The following is a 22,586-nucleotide window of genomic DNA, read 5'->3' as shown; positions in this document are numbered from 1 at the left end:
GCAGAGTCATTGTACCAGGTCTGGACGATACATTTCTAGCAGACCTGCATACTTTGCATTTCTGCTCCATATAATAAGCTGCATGTATGTATTTTCTGTGAACAGATTTCTGTGGAAAGTAAAACATCATCCTCTTAAAACTGTCGACACTTGTTTGTTGTCAGCACTGACATTTTCTACTGTGTGTTATTTCTTTTGTTGACATCTCATAATTTTATCCGAGATAAACTTAAAAGGGACTAAGATTTATTTGTAAATTTTGCTTTGAGTTACTAACATTCTGACTCTAAGGCAGCTCCGCTGTACTTGCTGCAGTCTCAGTAATAAAAGCCATCCACTGGCCATGTGGAATGATTGTGCTCGTACTCCATGTTAGACCCAGATTGCTCAGGAGTGCAGTGTGTAAGTGCATGATACGCTATACAGCATTAATAGCTCCCATTTGTTCATTACCTGTGTGATTGCTATTGATCTCCCAGAGGCTGATTCCCCGATTCAGTCTGCCGCTTTAAAGCCTTACATGCCAGTGAGATACAGCATGTTGCCAGGTTGATGTGCCTTAGAGAATAATACCAACTCCCCTCTTGTGTGGAGTCTCTGTGGCTTTTTATGCAAATAAAGATTATTGTGATTGATGGGGAGAAAATTAGGCTGGAATCTTTCCCTTTCTATTGCAATTGTTTTTTCAATGAAGGGATAAAAGGCTTGCTGTATGGAGATGTGTAGCAGAATATTTCAGAAGGAAGATAAATGTTTGCCGTTGAGGAGTGTTTGGTCAGCAGGATTTCAGATTTTACCGAGTTTCTAAAGGTTGATTGAATTTTAGATTACGCTTATCCACCAGCATGCATCTGCATTTTGTCTTCATTTTGCAAGTTAAACATTTGATGTGTGGCGTTTGCTCTTAAAGTAACAGGACTAAGATCTCCCTCAGAAACCATAACAGAGTTAACATGGAGAGTTATGATTTATTTTACAGTCTCCTACAGCAGTGTTTCCCATCTTTTTACCCCATATATGTTACTAGAGAACTGTTCCTGTTCCTAGGGAACAGATATGGGGTTGAATGAGGTTCTTGTCAATAGTAAGTGTACTACCAACAAGAGATCCCCGTCAGCTCAGCTATCTAAGTCAAACCAAAACACTAATTTCAGTTTAAGAGTATTTTGCCACCAGAAAGCCCTTTAGTATTTACAGTGTGACCCCAGACGCAACACATTACATGTTCCTCTGCCTGCAGTGCATTGTTCTAAAATTATAGACAAAAATAGTTGTTGAATTCAAAATAAAACCTTGCAAATAAAAAAATGTTACATTCATTTTTTGCCTTTTTTGTTACCAAATGTCTCCTAAGGTTAGGGTAAGGGTTAGTTAACAAAAGCATCAGTAGCAGCAGGTTAATTCATATTGACATACTTCCCTTCTGCTTCACTGGTTTTCATATTTAACTTCTAAAAATTGAAGAAAGTCAGTTAAACAGCTGTGTTCAGCACTCTGGATGGTGAGTGAAGTAGACTGCAGTGTATGTGAGCTGCTGGTATCATCTGATTTCGTCTCTTTTGGAGGTAGAATCAAACATCTGATCTGTGCACTGCAGGCAGAGGAACATGAATGTGTTGCATCCACAGATAGTGATTAAACAAATAGTTTTTCTTAGGGCATAGCAAAGTGCAGAAAATGTTCTAAATAGCATAGCATTAGCATAGCATTAATGACATTAATGTTTTGGCTGGACTTTCTTAAAGTCAGCTAAGTTATGTTGTAACATTGCCCCTATCTGCAGTGGTTGATATTCTTGCTTCTGTACCGAGTTGACTAGGGTCCCATTTGGGTGAACACTTAATACTGACAAGAACCTTATACAACCCCACTTAATAATAATATTATAAATAAAATATAAATAACATTGATAATAGGTAATAATATGTAAGCATTTATAACTTCAATCAGGAATAAAAGTATCTCTGATGATGAATGATGATGGAAACTCCTTTTTTAATCTACTTTCTACCTTTCCTATCTACCTGTGTGTCTTTCAGGAGGCGGTGGGCGAGAACCCAGGGGTCCACGGTCCTGCAGAAGACAGGAAAGAGAAGGTGCCCAGCCCTCATCTCAGCCAACTGGTGGTCCTCACTAACAGTGGGACTCTTTATGGACTTGCCCAGCGGGTGGTGGCTACTGAGTCTCTGTAAGTAATCCCCTGCACTGCACTCCAGATAATGACTTCAGGCATTGCATAAACACTCCAGTAATTAAAGTAATTACAAAGTAATCAATGTAATTACACCTTGAGATATGCAGCAGTATTGGTGTTTTTTCCTCTAGTATGGGGAAAAGATGAGAATGTGGCTTCTATGCCTTCATTTTTGGGTCATTGTGGAGTGATGTAACTCAGCAGTTACATCAAAGCGTTTTCTCTAATGAAGTCAAAGACGCTGCTTCTCACTCACTTATTCGCCTCGAGGTGATCATAATTTCATTAAACAGCATCAGAGAACCCAGCCATCTAACATTAGCATGACCTGCTGTGTATGTTTGTGTGTGGCACTGTTTATTTCAACATTCACGTCTACACAACCTCTTCAAATGAAAGAAAGCAGATTATAGAAATAGCAAGCGCAAGATCATTTACACCCCGAGTAGATTTCCCAGATCAGTCGCTGTAGTTTACTAAACGCATGTTTTTCCCTCTTTCTCTGCCTATATAGCTGTTCTCCATTCCTAACTTTCTTTTTCCCTCAAAAACTTCTCACAAAGCACCCTCGTACATAATTAGCTTTCATCGTTTTGACAACTTTTGGACGTGAATGGTCTGCAGCGCATAAGCGTTTTTAAAGTTTGTAAACCAAGGACCCAGACGGATAAAACTGCTGAATAGGCCAACACTCTCTCACACAAACGTTTGCATGTACTGGTGGCAGCCAAAAAGGTCGGAGGATTGATTGAGCTAAAAGAGCTGCAGTGCAGAGGTGAAGATATTTTTTGGTGAGGTTTAAAGGAAAAGTTGTTTAAGTCAGAAAGAAGGTTTTCTGTTAAAAAAAAGGTGGTATTAGAAGAGGCAGCTAATCGTAAGCCCTTCTGATATCTTCATGGCTTTTAGACATCATCTTAGAAAAAAGAAAGTTTGGGTCATAGAAATGAAAAAGAAGGGGTAATTGAGAACATAAATCAGAGCTTAGAGCTACGTTTCTCCTCTCTTGCCTCAGGAAAATGTGGGAGTAGGGGGAGGTAGAGCGTACGGCCTAGCCCAGCGTAGAAAAGCTCTAACCCAGGGGTGTCCAAACTTTTTTCAAAGAGGGCCACATATGATGTTGTCAGAATACCTCCGGGCCAGTGGCTCCTACTGAGACTTAGGAATCCTAAAAGTTATACATGAAATACTTATTTAATAACAATCATTTTAAATTTTGTCTCAATAAATCAGTAACTAGGAAGTCCTCAGTTCTCCACATGCCATGTAAACATTAGCAAACGTTATCTTCTTCTGGAGGAAAATGTTTTTCATTAGGGTCGGGAAATGTGGGTAAAAATATTGTATCATTATTTTCCTATGGCAGGATCACAATCTAGATTTCATCACACTTCTTTTTCATGTTGTTTTTAAGACCTTTCTGACCAGCAGACAACATTTTAAGAACTAAATAATAACTTTCCTGAGTTCTGAACATTTTTGATGCACCACATTTTTCCCTTTTCTGCACAATTTCATGATTTGATCTTGTCTTGTGTCCTCTTTTGTGTCTTCTGAAGTTTTAGTGTTCATCAAGAACATTTTCACATCATGATAAAAACAGGAATTTGAAAACTTGTTTACTTTAAGAGTCCTTGTGATTCTTCTTTATTGCCGTCTTGCAGAATTCCCAGAGCTTTGGCTTTAGACAGGTAGTCCATATAAAGCTTTTTGAGACATTTCTGGATTGACTTTAGTTTTGTTTGTAGAAAGAAACTGTGATTAATTTCTTTGCTATAAATAACACAATTTAAGATGGAAGCTTGGGGCCATAAATGAATGGACCTTGGGCAGGCAATTGGCCCCCGGGCCGTACTTTGGACACCCCTGCTCTAACCCATAAAGGCCTTCTGCTCTTGCTCTGCCCCCCCTGTCCTTTTTCTAACATTTCTCAGCAGACTCTTCTCTCTTGTTTCCTCCTTCTTTTCCTTCATGAAAATTTGGGAGTAGAGGGAGGTAGAGCGTCCTCACAGAGCGCTCACCTTTTTCATGAGGGCACAAGTATCTTGTGTGTATTTCAGATCAAAAGGTGCTCATCTGGTTGTTGTTGAGGTGTTTTATTTAAATCAGTGTGATCAAACTATCTGTAGGGTGGACTCGCTTTTTCTCTCTGCACCATGTCGTGAAGGTAAACAAGCTTCTGAAGCAAACCTTAATGTGATTTTCTCTGCTTCATGAAAACAACACATGTCCACTGTCCTTTTTTTTGGGACTCTGGCTCTCTTAGATGTTGTGCCTCCGGATGTAGTGTTAACAAGACAGTACTTATAAATACTAATTATTGCTTTTAATAGAAATATTCTGGTGGGGCTACATTTATTTCCAGCAGATGGTCTGTTAAAGGAGCTATACTTAGAGCTCAATTATTGAGTAAATCAGCCATGCAGGGATTTGGAAATTACACAGACCTTTCCCTTGGTGGAATAATTGCCTTTGGAAAACATCCTGTTTAAATGAGTCGATCATGAAAGAAAAATAGTGTCTTCAATTTTGAGAATAAGTTTTTTCTTTGTTTTCTAAAGAAGGAGAGGAGAATGATATAGATTCTTTCTTTTTGTAAATCAGGAAGTGTCTTTCGTCAAAATATAAAATGTAAAGAACATTTAAATAACTAGTAGATCAGGGGTGTCAAAACTTTTTTCAAAGAGGGCCACATATGATGTTGTCAGAATACCTCAGGGCCAGTGGCTTCTATATCCATAAATAAATTGACCTTGGGCCGCAATTGGCCCTTGGGCCGTACTTTGGACACCCCTGTAGTAGATCTAGAACCATTTAAAAGACAGGTAAATATGATAAACCCTCTCATGGCAGCTCAATACACAGAGCACTAAGTGCTCAAAAAGAGATTAATGCCAGGGATCTGAATCAAAAATGTTAAAGCTTGAGAAGGATATTTGGAGAATTTAGCAGGAGTGAGCTAGATTTTGAAATGATACAACCGCAAAAATCGCACCCCCTTCACTCTGGTCTTGTTCCCAGCCCCACCTCCAAAATACAGGAACGCATATTGGCATCTCTTTTATGCTGTCCCATTTTCTACCTCTGTGTAGCACAGGTTTTTGGTGTATGAGAAGTTGAAACTTTGCCTGCCCCTTTTCTGCAGTTGTCAGACTTTCAGCTTTTAGTTTGAGCTCCTTTGACAGTAACAGCTTATAGATTCTTGATTGGCAGGGAGATCGTCCAATTATTTCACTCGGTCCGCATGTAATGATAGGACAAACTTATTACCACACAGCAGCTTCCCCAGACACCCAAGTTTTTCTACTTTATTGTTGGAGTATTATTGGTACTACTTCTACTACTACTACTACTACTACTACTACTACTAATAATAATAATAATAATAATGATAATGATGATGATGATGATGATGATGATGATAATAATAATAATAATAATAATAATAATAATAATAATAATAATAATAATAATAATAATAATGATAATAATAATAATAATAATAATAAATTGACAAAAACAATCTAAAAAAAATCTATTTGAACCGGCACTAAAAATCATTTATTGTCCAGGCTGTAATGAAAATTTGCATTAATTAGGCCATACCTTACCTTGCACTTTGGATAAGTTCCCCTGTCTTCATGCATATTCCATATGAGGTGTACTCTTATATTTTTATAAACACTCATTTACCCAGCCCTGTAGTGCAAGTACCCATTCATTGTCCTATCTTTATGCTAAACGTCCTCTCTCTCAGATTGATAGATCACCTGATTAAGTAACATGGAATTGCTCAGAGTGACAGGGTCCTCCTTGGTGACGCAGGCAGGACTGCATGACGCTGACGATAAAATTGGTCACTTGGTTGCCAAAAGAGTTCAAACCAAAAATTGAGCTCAAGGGGCAGCACAGAATTTAAGGGCCTGTTATCAGGCATACGTTTTTGTCTGGTCGAGCTGTTATTCCTTCTTTAAATCTGCCCTGTCCAGTCAGCTGTGTTGTTGTTGTTGACCTGGGACTGTCAAGAAATCACAGTTTGAGAGGCGCAGTACTGCAGCTGGCATGCTTGTTAAACTCTGGACGCAACTCTGAACTTCCCTCAGATGTCACTTTTTGTTTAGTGCACAGTAGCACTTCAGAGCTATCGATCGGCTCAAGTCAACAGGACTTTATTTAGTCAGAGCTGGATTCACAGTAGAATAGGGGTGTTTGTTCTGTCTGCATTGATTTTTTTGTCCTGTCTTTCTTCTCTCTGTTACTTTGCTCAGGCTCTGTATATTTAAGGTTAACTGAAATCCATTCATTTCAAAAGTTCTGGCTGATTTGTTGGGTCTGTGAGGTGTGAGAATTGAATATTTGTAAGTGGATAAAGTTTTCACAAAATGCAACTTAATAAGATTTGAGGAACTACAAGACAATTCATCATGTTTCAACAATAGAGTCTTTGCTAACTTAATTTTTTAGTACATTACACTCTAATAATCACAGCAGAGAAATTAGATTTCTGTAACAGGAGAATAGTTTCTGTACTGGCTCTGCTTCTAAAAGTGAAAAATATGACGGTCTCACACTTCACTTTGACTCTTTCTTGTTTTGTTGCCGCCATGTTAGAACAGAAAGGATGAGTTTTTAAATTAGAGGCTATGTTGATCATGTTTTGTGCTTTCTTTGCCTGTTTGAGGTTAAAAAAATGATTATTTCTAATGTCACTTTCTCCAACTCAAGCTATCAAAAAAAAAATGTAATCGAAAGTAATATCAGCTTTATTTAATAGATCTGTCACTCATAAAAACACAGAAACAAGACAATAATTGTGTTGTGGTATAATGCCACAAATAGATAATTTGCCACCACTTTGATGGATTAATTTGTCATTTTCTTTCTTTCAGTGTGTTTCTGGCAGAACAATTTGAATCCCTCCAGTCCCACCTGGACACCATGATGCCGGCAGCCAAGAAGCCCTTCCTGCAACAGTTTTATTCCCAGGTATGCTCACCTCTTTTCTAAAAACTCTGTGATCGAATTTATAGGGAGGTATTGTGTTTTTTATATTGTTACAATGTTAAACCAATCCCTCAGTTTGCAGGCTGCTCTAAACCCCAGGTTTCGCACAGTTTTTTGCTTTGATGATACTTTAACTTTAAACAAAACATCATCATAATTATGTCATTTAAATCTACTATAGAAAAAACCTTTACCTGCATGTTGCTATCAATATTTGGATCATAAATCATAACCATCACTCTGCCTTGGTTTTTGTCAAAAGTGTATGAGAGTAATGACAATCACTCTACCAGCTTTCAGTCCTTTTCTGAATCTGCAAGATGAAAGTTGTCACACACAACCATGCAAGCTGCTTTTTTCTTCCTCTTTTTGTGTTGTTTCTGATCACTTGACATTTGAAGCCCCCAGATCCTCAGACATGTCTGTTTACCCCAAACATCAAATGCATGTCATGTCCTGTAATTTCACTCTTGGAAATCTTGTGCAATCAATGACGTGATCTTACCCGCACAACAAGTCAGTCTCAGAAGAGACCTTGACTTTCGTGTCTGCCTCTCTGCTGTTTGCTGCTTACGTAATATTGGATAACATGTTGAATCTAACACACATAAATGTTTTCTCCCTTCCTTTTGTCAGACGGTGTCGACAGCCAGTGAACTCCGAAAACCAATTTACTGGATTGTTGCAGCGAAGGCCATCGACTACGAACAGATGCTGCTGATGATGGCAGGAGTTAAATGGGACATAAGGGAGATAATGTCACAGCATAATGTATACGTGGATGCCCTGTTGAAGGTAATGTTGCATAAGAGATGTGTAGATGAATGTTAACATAATATGTGATGTGCTGTGGTGTTGATGGTTTCTGAATAGAGTCACAGTGAATTGACCTCTTTGGATATTACAATGATTAAACTCTGCCATTGGCATGGTCATGGCTAACATATTAACAATCATTAGATTATTCACACACCAAGCAGACAAAAAGCAACATAAATGTTTTACTTATACTGAGCTGGACTGCGTCTTACCAGCCAACCTGTAAAAGTGCGATATACACTTTCTTTAGATTTGTTTTTAGTCGTCATGAATTTCTGGATGAAATATCTATTTATTATGCAGCTGAATGCTTCTATTTGTTGACCAGTTGCTAACTTTTTCTGCCATTTTGTGCCCAGGAGGTTATGTAAAGTCAGGGATTCAGAGTTTTGTGTCTTTTATTTATATAGAACTTTTCAGAACTAAACATAATTTAAGCAAAAATCACCCATGGTTACAGAATAACAGTGGAACAACTTGGTGATAGGGCGCCAGTTTAGCTCAGTGCTTAAATCACTGCGTTTACAGTCCTTTACCAGATGTAATCCCCTTCTCTTCCTTCCAAGTTTCATAAAGGCAGAGTAAAGGCATTAAAAGAAACCAAAAAATAACCTTCAAAAAGGAAAAAACAATGGTTGATGAGACAAATGCGATAAAACATCAAAATTATAAGAAAGCAAATGTCTTCAAAAGTGATTTAACAGAAGGTACAGGCTCAGACAAGTCTTTCCAAAGCCTGAACTGCAAAATTTCACTAAATGGGGTTCTGCTGCTGGACACCTGGTTGATTGGAACATGCATTGGTGTGTGGTGTTCATAAATATTGCAAAAACAAATGGGCTTCTAGCAAAAATGCTAAAAATGTCTCAGTAGAGCTTGAACTTAAACTGAGATGTGTGCTTGGGTTGGAGTCTCTAAAAATTAGCTAAATTACATGGCAGACTTAATCCCATGTGCAGAAAACTGTAGCCTAGCTAGCATGCTGTTTCCCCGGCATTTTGTCATTGAGGGGAACAAGTTGACTAGCATCCATTGTGGCTAGTACAATTACTAGTGACATGTAACTTATACAACCCCACTTCAAAAAGGCTGAAATATCCCTTTAAGATTGCCGTGTCAATAAGGCCAAGTGGACTTTTGATACGTTGAGAATAAACAATGATTTTAAGACTACTTCTATTCAAAGGGCTTTTTCTATTCAGGTGTATTTTACATTCAGGAAAAGTTCAGAATCTGCTTAAAGTTTATTATTTTTCTCCCAAAAAATACCAAAGCCTAAGCTAGCCCTCACAGCACCATGGAAAAGACATGCAAGAAATTAAGAACACACAGTAGACATCTGTTTAACATTTATTTTCATTTAGCAAGGATTTCTCTGTCAATGTTTTTCTTGAAAATACATTCTAGGTTATCCTCTTACTATCTGTGCCATTTACATAACCATTACCTCTTATTCCACCCAAAGTCAAGAACTCTTAAGTTCCTCGTCGTCCTACTTGAGTTTAAACTCATTCAAGAACTTTTTTTTTATCAATTATTTGGGCAGGGGTGAATAATTCAGCACATGGGTGAGCTGATGAGAGCTGAATGCAGAGCATCCCTCCTCTTCTGCTTCGTGGAAGATATTCAAGCTCAGTTATTTTTTTTTTTTTTTAGAAGTGATAGTTTTCATCGAAATACCTCTTCATGCATGCTGGCCACTTATCCCATTATACATTTTTCATTGGGTTGGAAGGACATCTTGCACCAGTTTTCTCACCTTTCAAGGTCTCTGAAGGGTTTGCTGGGGTGTGAAATCCTGAACAGACCTGCACCCAAAGCAAGACAGATCCCCACGTGCATCAACATTTCTCTGTTGATTAAACCTCTCCTTAGATGGTAGATCTTTTTTAAAATGATAAGCAATTTATGTTCAGATTCAGTCAGAGTTAAAAGTTCTTTGCTTCTAAAGAATCAAACTTACCTCTGAATCACTGAATGGCTCATAAATCTGTCTGGATGTAGCAGCTTTGCAGTTAAGTCCATTAATTTAGCTCATGAGCTAGCTTCTCCTAATGGGAAAATCTCAGTCTCACTGGCCTGGTTTAAATGCTGAACAGTCTCAAAATGAACATAAAGCATATTACAGCTAGCATGTACTTTTCCCCATCAGGTCTTAATAGCCTCTGCCAACTTGTCAGACATGCATATGGATTGCGTTATGCGCGCTGATTGAACAGAATGTGCTACATTTTGTCGAACTGCATACAGGAGGATATTTTATTCATGAATTCAGGTTGATCACTGGCACTCAACAATGGCATTGATTTGCATATAAAGTGGTGAGGAAATGCAGCAGCCTCAGAATGACTTCATTGACAGAGTGCTTAAGTCAGGCACTATTGTGCGACTGTTAGTGAATGAATAACATTTCTTGGGAGGAAAATTAATGGAAGTATGACTTTAAATTCAGGTTCATTCTTTTAACATGTAAAGTTTGAATGAAGGACAAGTACACACTGGAAAAAAACATATACTTATCCTACACCCACCATGTACACCGACACTGTGTATTTTAATTTGTTCCCTGCACAGAAACATCATATTATAGTTGTATAATGCTATGCATGATTAAAGGTTTTAGGGAACAGAAATGTTTGGCACAACTTGAACCTCATCTTTCGTTTCAGTACGCCAGGTGTCCTGCAGCCAGTGTCTTCCATTGGGATTTTTTTTCTCTCTTTTTTTGTGTTAAAACATAAAAAGAGAGAACATTTGGTTTCTATTGTAACAACACCCTGATGACTGGTTGTAGGGCATAAAAGTAACATGTTGTGTCAGGAAGTGCTGCAACTAAGCTTGGATTATTTTGACAAATGATACACATGGCGCTATCCAGAGTGAAAAAAAAAGATGAATGACGCCATTGTTTGGACAGGGGGGCCATACTTTTGTTTTGTAAGTCGCATCATTGTACACAAAGCAATGCAGAAAAAAACAAGAAGGTAAGGCTGTAAACCTTGAAGAAGCCTCTAAATGATGACACAGTCCTTGTGCTTGAAATATTGACTGTATTTAAGTGTGGACCAAGCGTCTCCGACTCCTCCTCACACCCATGCCGCCTGCTTAAAACACATATTAAACTTGCCAATAAAAGATCGATATAATCTACAGTGTTGCAGATTCTTATGTCGGTTTGAAGTCAACATTCATAGTTATGGAAAACTGCATGACTCTTGTTCGTGTTTGTCATGTCTTCTCTTCCTCGTACCCCCTCTGCTTTGCTAATCTGATGCACACAGTACAACAAGAGGTGCATTTTTCAGAGCCATCAATTATGTCATTGTACCCGTTTTTGTAGCATCAATAAGGGAAGGCAAGTTTATTTGTAAAGCACCATTCATACATAGAGCAATCCAAAGTGCCTCACAGAGTTAAAAACAAAAACCAGAACAGTAACAATCAACAAAAACATACAGCAAACACTTCAAACATTAAAATTTTATATGCAGCGAGTTATGTTTGATCTACTCTCTCTCTCTGTGTACTTATGTAACCTAACGTACAAAGTAAATAGTGTTGGGTCTTACTATTTATTTAAATTAGGAGGGATTATTATAAATAATCAGCCCCCTTTGCTGCTCTGAAGTCCGTAACTTGCAGAGTCTTACTGTCCCGCCGGACACAGAATCACAACTGGTCTTGTCTTAACGAAAAAAAAAACCTTAAATGATTCGATTCATCTCAGAACTTCTTCCCAGGGATTAAGACTCACATTGAATCTTTTCTGTGTCGAGTCGCAGCCCGAAGCTGGCTCAGACCTCTTGACACCCCGCAGGGTGCCCGAATGCCCATCAATAAATAATAAACATTTCAAGAATGTCTTAGAAAAATAAGCACTTGGACATAATTCAACATGAAAAAAAACTAACGTACTGAGAAAATCGTAACTAATAAAATGTATTAGTTAAGTATTTTGATTTCAGCGTGTGACCTCTATCACACTTGTTATCACAGAAGAGGCAGGCTTTATGACCTTTATTGAAGCCAGCCAGTAGGGGCAGTGCTGACTCTTTTGACTTCACTTTGAGAGAGCTGTTATGTCATCCATGTTTTTATACAGTCTTTGGTTGACAGAAACAAAAGGCAGTGTGGGAGGGGTGCATTGAAACACAATCTGTCCAGCATTCTGATGGTTACAACAGATTACTCTCTTAGTTGCCTAAATTTATTGGACAAGATGCTGCCTCACAAGCTGCTCTGTTTGCATATGAGGTGTTCTGGCCTGGACATAGTGTTAGAAAGTTATGATAAAACTGTTGATCAATGTTTCCCAAAGCCTTAAATAACATCATGCTGTCACTGTCATTGTTTTTCTTATACCAGAAGATATTCAGTCAGAGAGGGGTAAAGAAATTAGCGATGCTTCTGCAGAATGTTGACTTTCTCTTTCAAAGAGTCACACAGAACAATTAAATAATAATCTAAATAGCTTGCAATTAAATTAAATAGAACCCTTTTGAATAATCCACTCAAAAGTCAAAGTTCAGATTAATTTAAATTCAATTCAAAATACTTTATTTATCCCCGGGGTGCAATTCAAAATGTTTTATATGATACAATTTAAAAAGAGACGAAAAGGCCAACAGAGGAATGACTGTTTGAGCTCAAAAAGATAATAAAGTAGTTCAGTTTGGATGTTCTCAAACCGGAGCCACAGTATCCAGCAGCACACAAGTGATTTATTTTAGTGCTTGATTTACAGCTTTGTGGATTCATACTTCCTGCCCTGGTCTGTTCTGTACATCAGGATGTTCTGTTTGTAAGTCCAGACTGTAAAATCATTAAACTAGTGGAGTCAAAGTGGAGTAGAGGTAAAATCCCTCAGATATAGGCTATGTACATCCGACAACTTGCTGTTGGGAAGACTGATAGACCTGACATCACTACAAGAGTGTGCTGTATGGTAGATTACCAAAGTATGTATAAAAAGAGATTGCAACAAACATCTGATTAACTTTAATCCTGATGTTGTGCAGTTCAGCGTAGAAGGCAGTCCACTAGGTCTGTCAAGAGTTAGGATTCAGGGAGCTGGTGTTGGGAATATACATGTATGTTATTCGTGAAGACTTTGATTTTCTTAATATCTCCCTGTTGGAAAACAAAAGTTGCATTCATGCCAGGGTGTGTTGTTTGTAGCTTAAGCTGTTTACTGTGCTTATTTTTTTTTATTCTACTTGAACAAGCTGCTTACCTTTAATTATTGTGGACATTTTACAATAACAGCCGCACCACGTAATCTTTGTCTGGTTACATAACAATGACTTCAAACTGCTCATCCAATAAAAAATCAATTTCATGTACACCATGTGTTTATTCCTCTCTCGTTAACTCTTGAATATGTCTCGTGCTTTCCAACTTTTTAGGAGTTTGAGCAGTTCAACAAGCGGCTGGGAGATGTTTCCAGACATGTGCGCATCCCACTGCCTGTGTCCAATGTCCTGTGGGAGCACTGCATCCGCTTGGCTAACAGGACTCTAGTGGAAGGGTAAGAAAGTCATTAAAACGGGGTAAACTATACACAGAGGCTGTCTTCCCCCCCAATCTCTACTCCCCACATCTGTCAGCTGTCAAATCAATAAAGGCAAGGCAATAAAGTCAGATACATGTAAGAGTTAAAGCTGTAAAGATCTTCGGTCCTGCTCATATATCTCGTAGTTGTTGTATGTTGTTGCTGATAGTGAGCTGTTTTAATGGCAGGGGTTCAGACAGAATTTAACAATTGTTAACTTTTAAAGGCAGAATAGTGAAAGCCTTGGGACTGTAGGTAGGCCAATAAGAAGCATATCACTGATCATACAACCAATCACATCAGCTTTGTAAACATGATGAAAACACATGCTTTAAATTGAATTGGCTTCTGTTTTTGATTTATTTTATCCAGTCAAGAAAACAACACCCTACTCGTACTTTTTTTCCTCCTTACGTAACTGTGTCAGGAGGGTCTACACCAGGGGTGTCCAAAGTACGGCCCGGGGGCCAATTGCGGCCCAAGGTCCATTCATTTATGGCCCCAAGCTTCCATCTTAAATTGTGTTATTTATAGCAAAGAAATTAAACACAGTTTCTTTCTACAAACAAAACTAAAGTCAATCCAGAAATGTCTCAAAAAGCTTTATATGGACTACCTGTCTAAAGCCAAAGCTCTGGGAATTCTGCAAGACAGCAATAAAGAAGAATCACAAGGACTCTTAAAGTTGACAAGTTTTCAAATTCCTGTTTTTATCATGATGTGAAAATGTTCTTGATGAACACTAAAACTTCAGAAGACACAAAAGAGGACACAAGACAAGATCAAATCATGAAATTGTGCAGAAAAGGGAAAAATGTGGTGCATCAAAAATGTTCAGAACTCAGGAAAATAATTATTTAGTTCTTAAAATGTTGTCTGCTGGTCAGAAAGGTCTTAAAAACAACATGAAAAAGAAGTGTGATGAAATCTAGATTGTGATCCTGCCATAGGAAAATAATGATACAATATTTTTTCCCACATTTCCCGACCCTAATGAAAAACATTTTCCTCCAGAAGAAGATAATGTTTGCTCATGTTTACATGGCATGTGGAGAACTGAGGACTTCCTAGTTACTGATTTATTGAGACAAAATTTAAAATGATTGTTATTAAATAAATATTTCATGTATAACTTTTAGGATTCCTAAGTCTCAGTAGGAGCCACTGGCCCGGAGGTATTCTGACAACATCATATGTGGCCCTCTTTGAAAAAAGTTTGGACACCCCTGGTTCTACACAATAGACTGTATACGAAATGAACATAGTGTCCGTGACGTCACCCATCTGTTCTTGAAGCACTGTTTTGAAGCCATCAGTACCATATTGGAAATGCTGAACACAACTCCATCTGAGCTAGTGTGAGGTAAAGAGGCGGGCCTTTAGCTTTTTCGCTAACAGCTACAGGGTGCCCGCCTGTCAATCAAGTCAGCCATGTCCTTATTTGGGCAAAACTCGTAAGTTTAAAAAACTCCCAAAAAAATTCAACCCGTACAGTGTGTGCCGAGAGAAAAATTAACTACTCAGCCCTAAAACGTTTCTTTAACCAGGCTGTTTTTTATTGCTGCAAAGAACGTCGTTGTGAATGGGTGTGTATGTGGTTTCTGGGGTTTTCTGCAGCCAGCCTCAAGAGGACGCTTGATGTATTGCACTTTTTTAGCACTTCCGCATGGGCTTCATATTTTAAGACTGGAGGTTGCCACTTGGTCTACACACACACACACACACACACACACACACACACACACACACATTCATACACACATGAAGAGACATGCTCATTGTACTTTTCCAGTCAATACACATCCACTTCTGCAGATTCAGACCTTAAAATCTTGTTACAAGTTGAGATGTCTGAAGAGCACATTTTAGCTCACGTGCTGTGACGATTGTAAGAAAAATATAACTTTTCCTGACCTCATTAAACATAAAACTGATGAAGACAGTCAACAACAAACACACAGAAATCTTAAATAAGGGGGCAGGAAAAGCAGCTGTGTGCAGAGAACAGAGGTACAGTCTTGTGTGTGTGTGTGTGTGTGTGTGTGTGTGTGTGTGTGTGTGCGTGTGTGTGAGAGAGAAGAAGAAAAGAATACAGAGAAATTATAAAGATTAGAGATAACTGAAGAGAACTAGGGAACTATGATGATTAATCATGATTTATAATACACATAGTAAGTATATATATTTCTCTTTCAATAGCTTATTCAAATTCAATATTTATGCAGCTCTTCTAGAGGATATTTAATGTTTTCAAGCTGATACTGAATAACAAACCCTGCATAGAGGAGTACACAAAACACTTCATTATGAAATATTTACATTACAGAGCTGCATGAAGAGCAGAGATGTTTTATGTCTATTCATCATGCAGTCTTGTTTTGACATCCTCTCTGCTACTATCATGTTTCAGTGTCTCTAAAGCTACCGGAAGCTTGTGTCATGTGCACACAACAAACATCCTTAATGAGTTATTGTGTCATGGTGATTCATGGCCTCCCACTCTCATCCATAGTACCTTTCTTTCGTTTTATTCCTTAGTGTTTATCCCTCCTTTTTTAACATCTGTGCAGCAGAAATTAAAAAGAGAGAGAGAGAGAAAACTTTCCAGAGCATGTTGTCAAGCTTTGTGAAGAACAGGGGAAATTACCTCCAGTACACAAGAAACCTGAAGACTCTGCTGCCAAGTTCCTTTGGAGAAATCCCCAAAAGAAAACCACTCTGAGCTACTGCCTTCTTCTCCTCTCTCCTCACTCTGGCAAACCTCCGTTTCACATCACTCCGCAGAAAGCCCATCAGGGGGATTGTTTGACACAGACCACTCTCACAAAAAAATGAACGAATGCTCTTGACACATCCCTTGTAATGCATTTCACCACTTTCTCCTTTGTAAGCGAGAGATATGAGCCATGATAGGTGACAGAGCAGCAGTGTTCTTTCTTTCTCTCTCTCTCTCTCTCTCTCTCTCTCTCTCTCTCTCTCTCTCTCTCTGTCTCTCTCTCTCTCTCTCTCAACACCTGTAATCCCTGCTGTCTTTTTACTCAGCATCCCGATGCGGAGTGGGGAAAAAAAGGCTTTTAGATTGAAGGTGTGATGAAAACCGGTCTGATCTGACAGACTTGATGCACAGAAACACTGAGTCAGACCAGCTGACAAACCAGACGCTGACAGTTATAATGAGGTTGCTCACATTTTATTGGAAACACAGGTTGTGAAAGGTTTCCAATTTGTTCTAGATACAGTGAGGATGTCACTGGGGTTGCAGTAATAGGCACAGAAAATGTTTTTATAAGTGCTTTAATGCTTTCAAAATGTATTAAGAAGGAACGAGAACATTAGGCATTAGGGTTAAGAAGAGGGCTCAGCCTCACACGCTGAGAAAAAGGAAACATATTAACCTCATAACAGCACTTTCCTTCACGTTGTGTAAGCCAACATTTGAACCCTCTCCAATGTCCAAATGGCCCATTACGATTGCAATGCTCTTCAAATTTGAGCTGCTGTTCTGCTGCTGTAGATCTCCCTCCACACACACACACACACACACACACACACACACACACACACAAACACTCAAATATCCCCCCTCCCCTCTGGCACCACAAGAAGACGGAGTGGTCATATTTGTTTGTTTGTACTCCGACTCGCTCAGCCTGTTATTCAATTTCGCCGTCCAGCGCTCGTCTCCCCTCAGAGGCTCGCGGAAAATGGCTCCGTTAGCAGTCTGAGCCAGAACTCAGTGCCGAACTCTGGCAGGCCTGACAAGCAAAAAAAAAATGGAGAGCGAGAGAAAGAGAGGAGGAGAAAGGTGATGAAAGAGAGAGCAGCAGAGGCAGAAAATGGAAGAGGAACTCTGAAGCATTAAACAGAGAAGCTGAGCTGTCTGTGTGGTGTGTGTTAATGTACCATGGATATCACACTGACCTGCCGGTGGACAACACGCTGCATGCTGCCAAGCATAAAACAGAAGACACGCGTGTGCTTAAAAACTTGTCACCCATGTTTTCTAAAGTAAGGGCGGAAAACAGATCAATCCAACATGCCAGACCAATAAATTAAAAACAGAACTAGTGCAACACAAACACATTTTTATTGAGACTCTTTGTTTTTCTCATTACACATTTTTTCCCTTGTTTCAAAGACTCAAATGGATTCTGAGTGTCTGCCATCATTTAATTTACCACACCACTGGATAACTTTGCTGCAGGAGTTTTGATAGTGTTTCTCTTCTGACTCAAATAATTTTTAATCAGAAATTGGCTCATGACGCACTGAAACAGAATTTAAAATCATTGCTCCTTGGATTAATCATTGATATGTAGAGAATATTTTGCTGTAAATTGGCCTGGAGACATGTCTTATTCAAAGTACTGATAATCAGTATTCTCCACTAAAAAACATTAAAGGTTATATAATATTTAAAGAGCTTTTACCTGTGATAACTTTCATGTTTCAAAATAAATAACTAACACAGACTTGCTTTCATAAGCAGGGGCACGTCTAGACTTTTTTGACTGGGGTGCCCGAACTGGGACATACTTCATGTGGCATGAAGTATGTCTTCTTTTACCTTTGAGAAATAACTAAACAGAGTGGCAACATAGAAATAATCCAAGATAAATTCTTAAAGGACTCAAAAAAAAAAGAAGATTCACAATTTAAAGAACTTTAAAGATCCCAAGCAAACTTCTGCACACTGTCTGACTGTCTTGAACCAAAAACAATACCAACTGTACCTGTACCAAAACATTGCCATTAAATGTTTTTTTTGACTGTGTACAGGAATTTGCCTGCAATTTTTGATCGACTGATCCCTCTCCTCTTCTTCACCTCTTATCAAATAGATGTGCAAAGCATTTTTCTACATTTAAAAGCACCAACAAAAGGAAAAGGAGCTACATTTAGATGCAAAGAGCACTACTAGCAGCCTGTTGTTACACAGTACAAGTAGTGAATTTCAAGAAAAAGTCTTGCCTCTATCAAGACAAGTAGCCAATCATAGCATTTTGGGGTCTCACCCGGGCTAGTCGATGTGATTTCAAGGTTGACCCATGCCGCCCCTCTGGATACTCCCCTTCCCATGAGGAACTGTTTGTTTGTCTTTGTTGTGGAACTGTTGGTTTGTCTTGATGTGTACATGAAGAGGTAGTGTTTGCTGCCCACCCCATGCATTAAAGCTGACACTAAAGAAGTGCTCAATCTTGTAGCTGACTGTCTTTTTTTGCTTTAACCCTTTACTTTTAATCTAAACGAGTATCTGGGGCATTGCTAATAATGCCTCTCTCTGCTGCTTTGTCCTCTTTTGTAGTTACGCTAATGTAAAGAAATGCAGCAACGAGGGCAGGGCCCTAATGCAGCTGGACTTCCAACAGTTCCTCATGAAGCTGGAGAAGCTGACCGACCTGCGACCCATTCCTGACAAAGAGTTTGTGGAGACCTACATCAAGGCCTACTACTTGACGGAGAACGACATGGAGCAGTTTATCAAGAATCACAGGGTTAGACAGTGAAGAATTATCATCTTCATTTTGCTGAAAGCCTGATGCGGAGACGCAGCTTGTGGTGTGTCTGTTTCCTGACCTACTCTTTGTTGTTTCTGTCCAGGAGTACTCCATGAAGCAGCTAGCCAACCTGGTGAATGTTTGTCTGGGCTCACATATAAACAAGAAAGCTCGTCAGAAACTTCTGGCGGCCATTGACGACATCGACAGACCCAAGAGATAGACTGACGAGCGGAGCAGACCCTGAACGCATCATCCCGTAGAGACAGACACTCCAGCAGAAAAATAAAACTCCCTCAGAGGAGCTCAGCAGAGAATGTCTTCAGTGTCACTTTCATGCTGGGGTGTTTTTAAGTAGTAGTGCTGCTGGATGTATCAGTGTAAAGCTAATTTATTAGCCAGTTGCTAATCAGCTGTAAACCTATTAAACAAACACACAAACTTGACCTGCTGAATGCACCTTGTGACGTACTGATGGACATAATGCTAAAACTTCCACCTTTCAGCATGCTGCAGTAACTCTACAGAGACATAATAAGGACCATAATGCAAGCCTTCATGTTTTTATTTAACAAACATGCTGCGTATGAAGCTTTTCTGCAAATCCTCACAACCACTTCTATTTTCAGTAACTACCAGACCTCTTCAGACTGCAAATACAGGTCATAACAGTGTAGTGTGAAGATAACTGTGTGGTTGTTTATGGTATTCCGTCACCAAATGTGCTCAATTTTTTGACACAACTCCTACCTTAAGATGAAAAGAAAATGATTAGCTAACATGAGCTTATTTTGAAAGTCCAGTTATATTAAGTTCTTCTACATTTGATTGCAGCTCCTTGATGCGTTTGTAGCAATTATAAACCTCCACTTTTTGATATCAGCTACATCATATGGTTGAATGTTTCCCTGAATCAGTAGATGACACTTTCTATGTTATTCCAGCTCCTGTTTTCTCTGTATACTATTTACTTCAGGGTATTATTTGTGCCTGACTGAATGCTTATTTGTTTGTTTTGTCCATCAATGACATATATATATATATAAAATATAATGATGATTCAGAAAATAATATAAATTACCGTAGCTAGCGTTAGCATATTATATATAAGCTCCTGCTGCTTTTGATCATTTACCATTTGATCATTTCTGAGGAGTACATTATTTTATCATCATGGGATGAGTTTTTGAAAATCTGAGTAAAGCAGCTCCTTTTGTTTCAGTTTCATTCTCTGACTTCTTTGCTGAACAGTTTTTTTTGTTCTTTGTGTTTTTTTATCAGTTTTGTTGGTTTGTGCAGTCAGGCGCTGATGATGTGATTCCTCATGAGCTAGTAACTGAACTGTGTCGACTACAAGTAGAGCTCTTCTCCAAGGCTCAAAGCCCCCCGCGCCCTCCTATCGTGTCCATTAGACCAGACCTGCCGAGAGGCCTGATTGATGTACTGTTGGAGAAAAAAAACAACAACTGGAGTCACAGTTTTTGACATGGCTTCATATTTCCTGTGCAACTGTTCCATGAAGAATACTGTAAATGTGAATGATTTGAACAATGTCTGTATTTATTTCTTGCTCTGTGTCTTGTTTTGGGTTTTATATGATAATTGCTGTAAGTGTGCTGTCATTGATCACATCTCAGCATCTTGTGACTTATCAGCTGAAGCTAAAACAAATATTTAAACTTTGTCAAATTATGTTATGAGTCAAGTGCACTATAGTGAAAATAATCAGTAATCAGTGTTTAACTGTAGGTTGAACCAAAATGATTCTAACATAATAAACACACTAACAATGGACTCCTATTGTTTATTCCATTATTACCCTCTTATCCCTTCAGTGCCCTGAATAATCTACACACTCTATAAACCTATCAAACCTTTAAAACCTCTGGTGCTCTGATCAGATTTAGTAGAGCTAGTGTTACCTTTCATCAGTGTATATCAGTGTTACCTTTCAGCAGAGCTGCTGTCATCTTAATGGTGCTTTATTTAGCCAGGAGCAGGACACTGTCCCATTAATTAATGTGGCTTCCTGTGTGGCTAAACCCAGCAGCCTTCCTATTCAGAGGAAACCCACTGATCCAGCTAAAAGAGCTGTGAATGACTCACTTTAACTTAATGACTTACTGTTTTTCTTTATACTATAGAAAAATGTAGGTGTCTTTCTAGTCATTAAGCAACTGTGTCTGCTTTCAACATTCAAAGCAGAAAAAAAAGTCCAAACCTTTACAAGTGATATGTCAGTAAGGGTAAGTAATGGCTGGTACAAAAGCCCATTTAGATAGCCTCATATGGACCTTATACTAACATTTTAGAATAAGAGAGTAGGATCTGCAAACAAATGATGGATTTGGGGTGTGGATTTAGCCTAGTGGTTAAGCTGTGTACCCATATGGTGGGCACAGGCAGCCCGGATTCAGTTCCATCCGGCGGACCCTTTTCTGCATGTAATTCCCCCCTCTTTCTCCCGGTGTCCTTCTCAATCTACTGTCCTATCCTCTCTAAATAAAGGTCAAAGGTGGTGCCAGGGACGGGCTTGGGTGTGCTCAAACTACCCCTGTAGCAGGCATAGCACCCTCACAGCACCCCCAAGAAATGTCAGAGGTTTAAATGTTTAATATAGTTGCCTATACATGTGAGTCCTATATATTTCAATTTCAGTCAAGACTTCATAAATACCCCCCCTTAAAAAAAAGTAAGGAAAAGCCAAATCACGTGGTTATTTTTAGCCAATTGCGCAGTACGCATTCAACCTTTGACCTTACGTACACTCACCTGGTGTTTGAGCGACAGTTTTTGCTTATTGCCCGGTGTCCGCGCAGTTAAGAACCGCAAAGGATAATGACAGTGATCACATTAAGGCTCAGATGCTGTTTTAAGGAGCTGAGGGAGATTTGGAAGTGCCAATCACTGACCAGGACTAAGAAAAGTCTGAAGAAGGGGACCCGGTTTTTCAGTTGAGGAATAAGACATTGCCAAAGACACTAGAGATCGTCCACGTGAGTGTCCAAGTTCTTCAAAAACACATTTGCGGTCAACCATATCAACAGACAGTTTAATTATGAAGACATCAATAGGTAAGTGCGCGTTAATTTAATGCATTTGGTGGTTGAGGCACATATAATTCCTGGAGGCCTACTGATTCATATGCGTTGCTCATTAATATAATGATGATGAGTGGAATACTGTGGATTTTGTTTGATCTCTGTATCTAAGCAAAACGAGATGTATAGCTTGTTGCGTGTACGTAGGCCCTGTCACAGGCTCAGTTGCTCAGTTGAAACTTCCATCTTTTGTTTTACATGGAAGACATGATAAATGTGACGGGACGTGTAGATGCACCAGTTTCTGAGCGACTGTGCGCGTGTGCCGATAGGTGCGTTTACGCGCATAGGTGTGTTTGTGCGCATGGAGTGTTGGCAGAACATTAATTTAAATACATTTTATTTGCGAGCACCGTCACTGTTAAGATGAGCATCCCCCATGGTGTTTCGGTTTTCATTTTTCATTCATTGAATAGTATTGT

At 39.0% G+C, this 22,586-nt stretch overlaps 1 protein-coding gene across 2 annotated transcripts in view; it reads left to right on the top strand.

Annotated features, from left to right (window-relative positions):
- Positions 1–19,509, top strand: part of vps50 (VPS50 EARP/GARPII complex subunit) — a 138,614-nt gene extending 119,105 nt beyond the window's left edge. For both annotated transcript variants that reach the window (XM_034704659.1, XM_034704660.1), the window contains 6 exons: positions 2,040–2,188; positions 7,081–7,177; positions 7,832–7,990; positions 13,420–13,541; positions 18,871–19,060; positions 19,167–19,509. In XM_034704659.1, the coding sequence (XP_034560550.1) occupies positions 2,040–2,188; positions 7,081–7,177; positions 7,832–7,990; positions 13,420–13,541; positions 18,871–19,060; positions 19,167–19,286 (837 nt within the window). In that variant the 3' untranslated portion in view covers positions 19,287–19,509. The remainder of the gene's footprint in view (positions 1–2,039; positions 2,189–7,080; positions 7,178–7,831; positions 7,991–13,419; positions 13,542–18,870; positions 19,061–19,166) is intronic.
- Positions 19,510–22,586: the final 3,077 nt, after the last annotated feature.

Source organism: Notolabrus celidotus, chromosome 16 (genome assembly GCF_009762535.1).
Source record: "Notolabrus celidotus isolate fNotCel1 chromosome 16, fNotCel1.pri, whole genome shotgun sequence".
In the NCBI taxonomy this organism is placed as follows: Eukaryota; Metazoa; Chordata; class Actinopteri; order Labriformes; family Labridae; genus Notolabrus; species Notolabrus celidotus.
The sequence above is the reverse complement of the archived record's forward strand: the minus strand, read 5'-3'. Positions and strand labels throughout refer to the sequence as shown.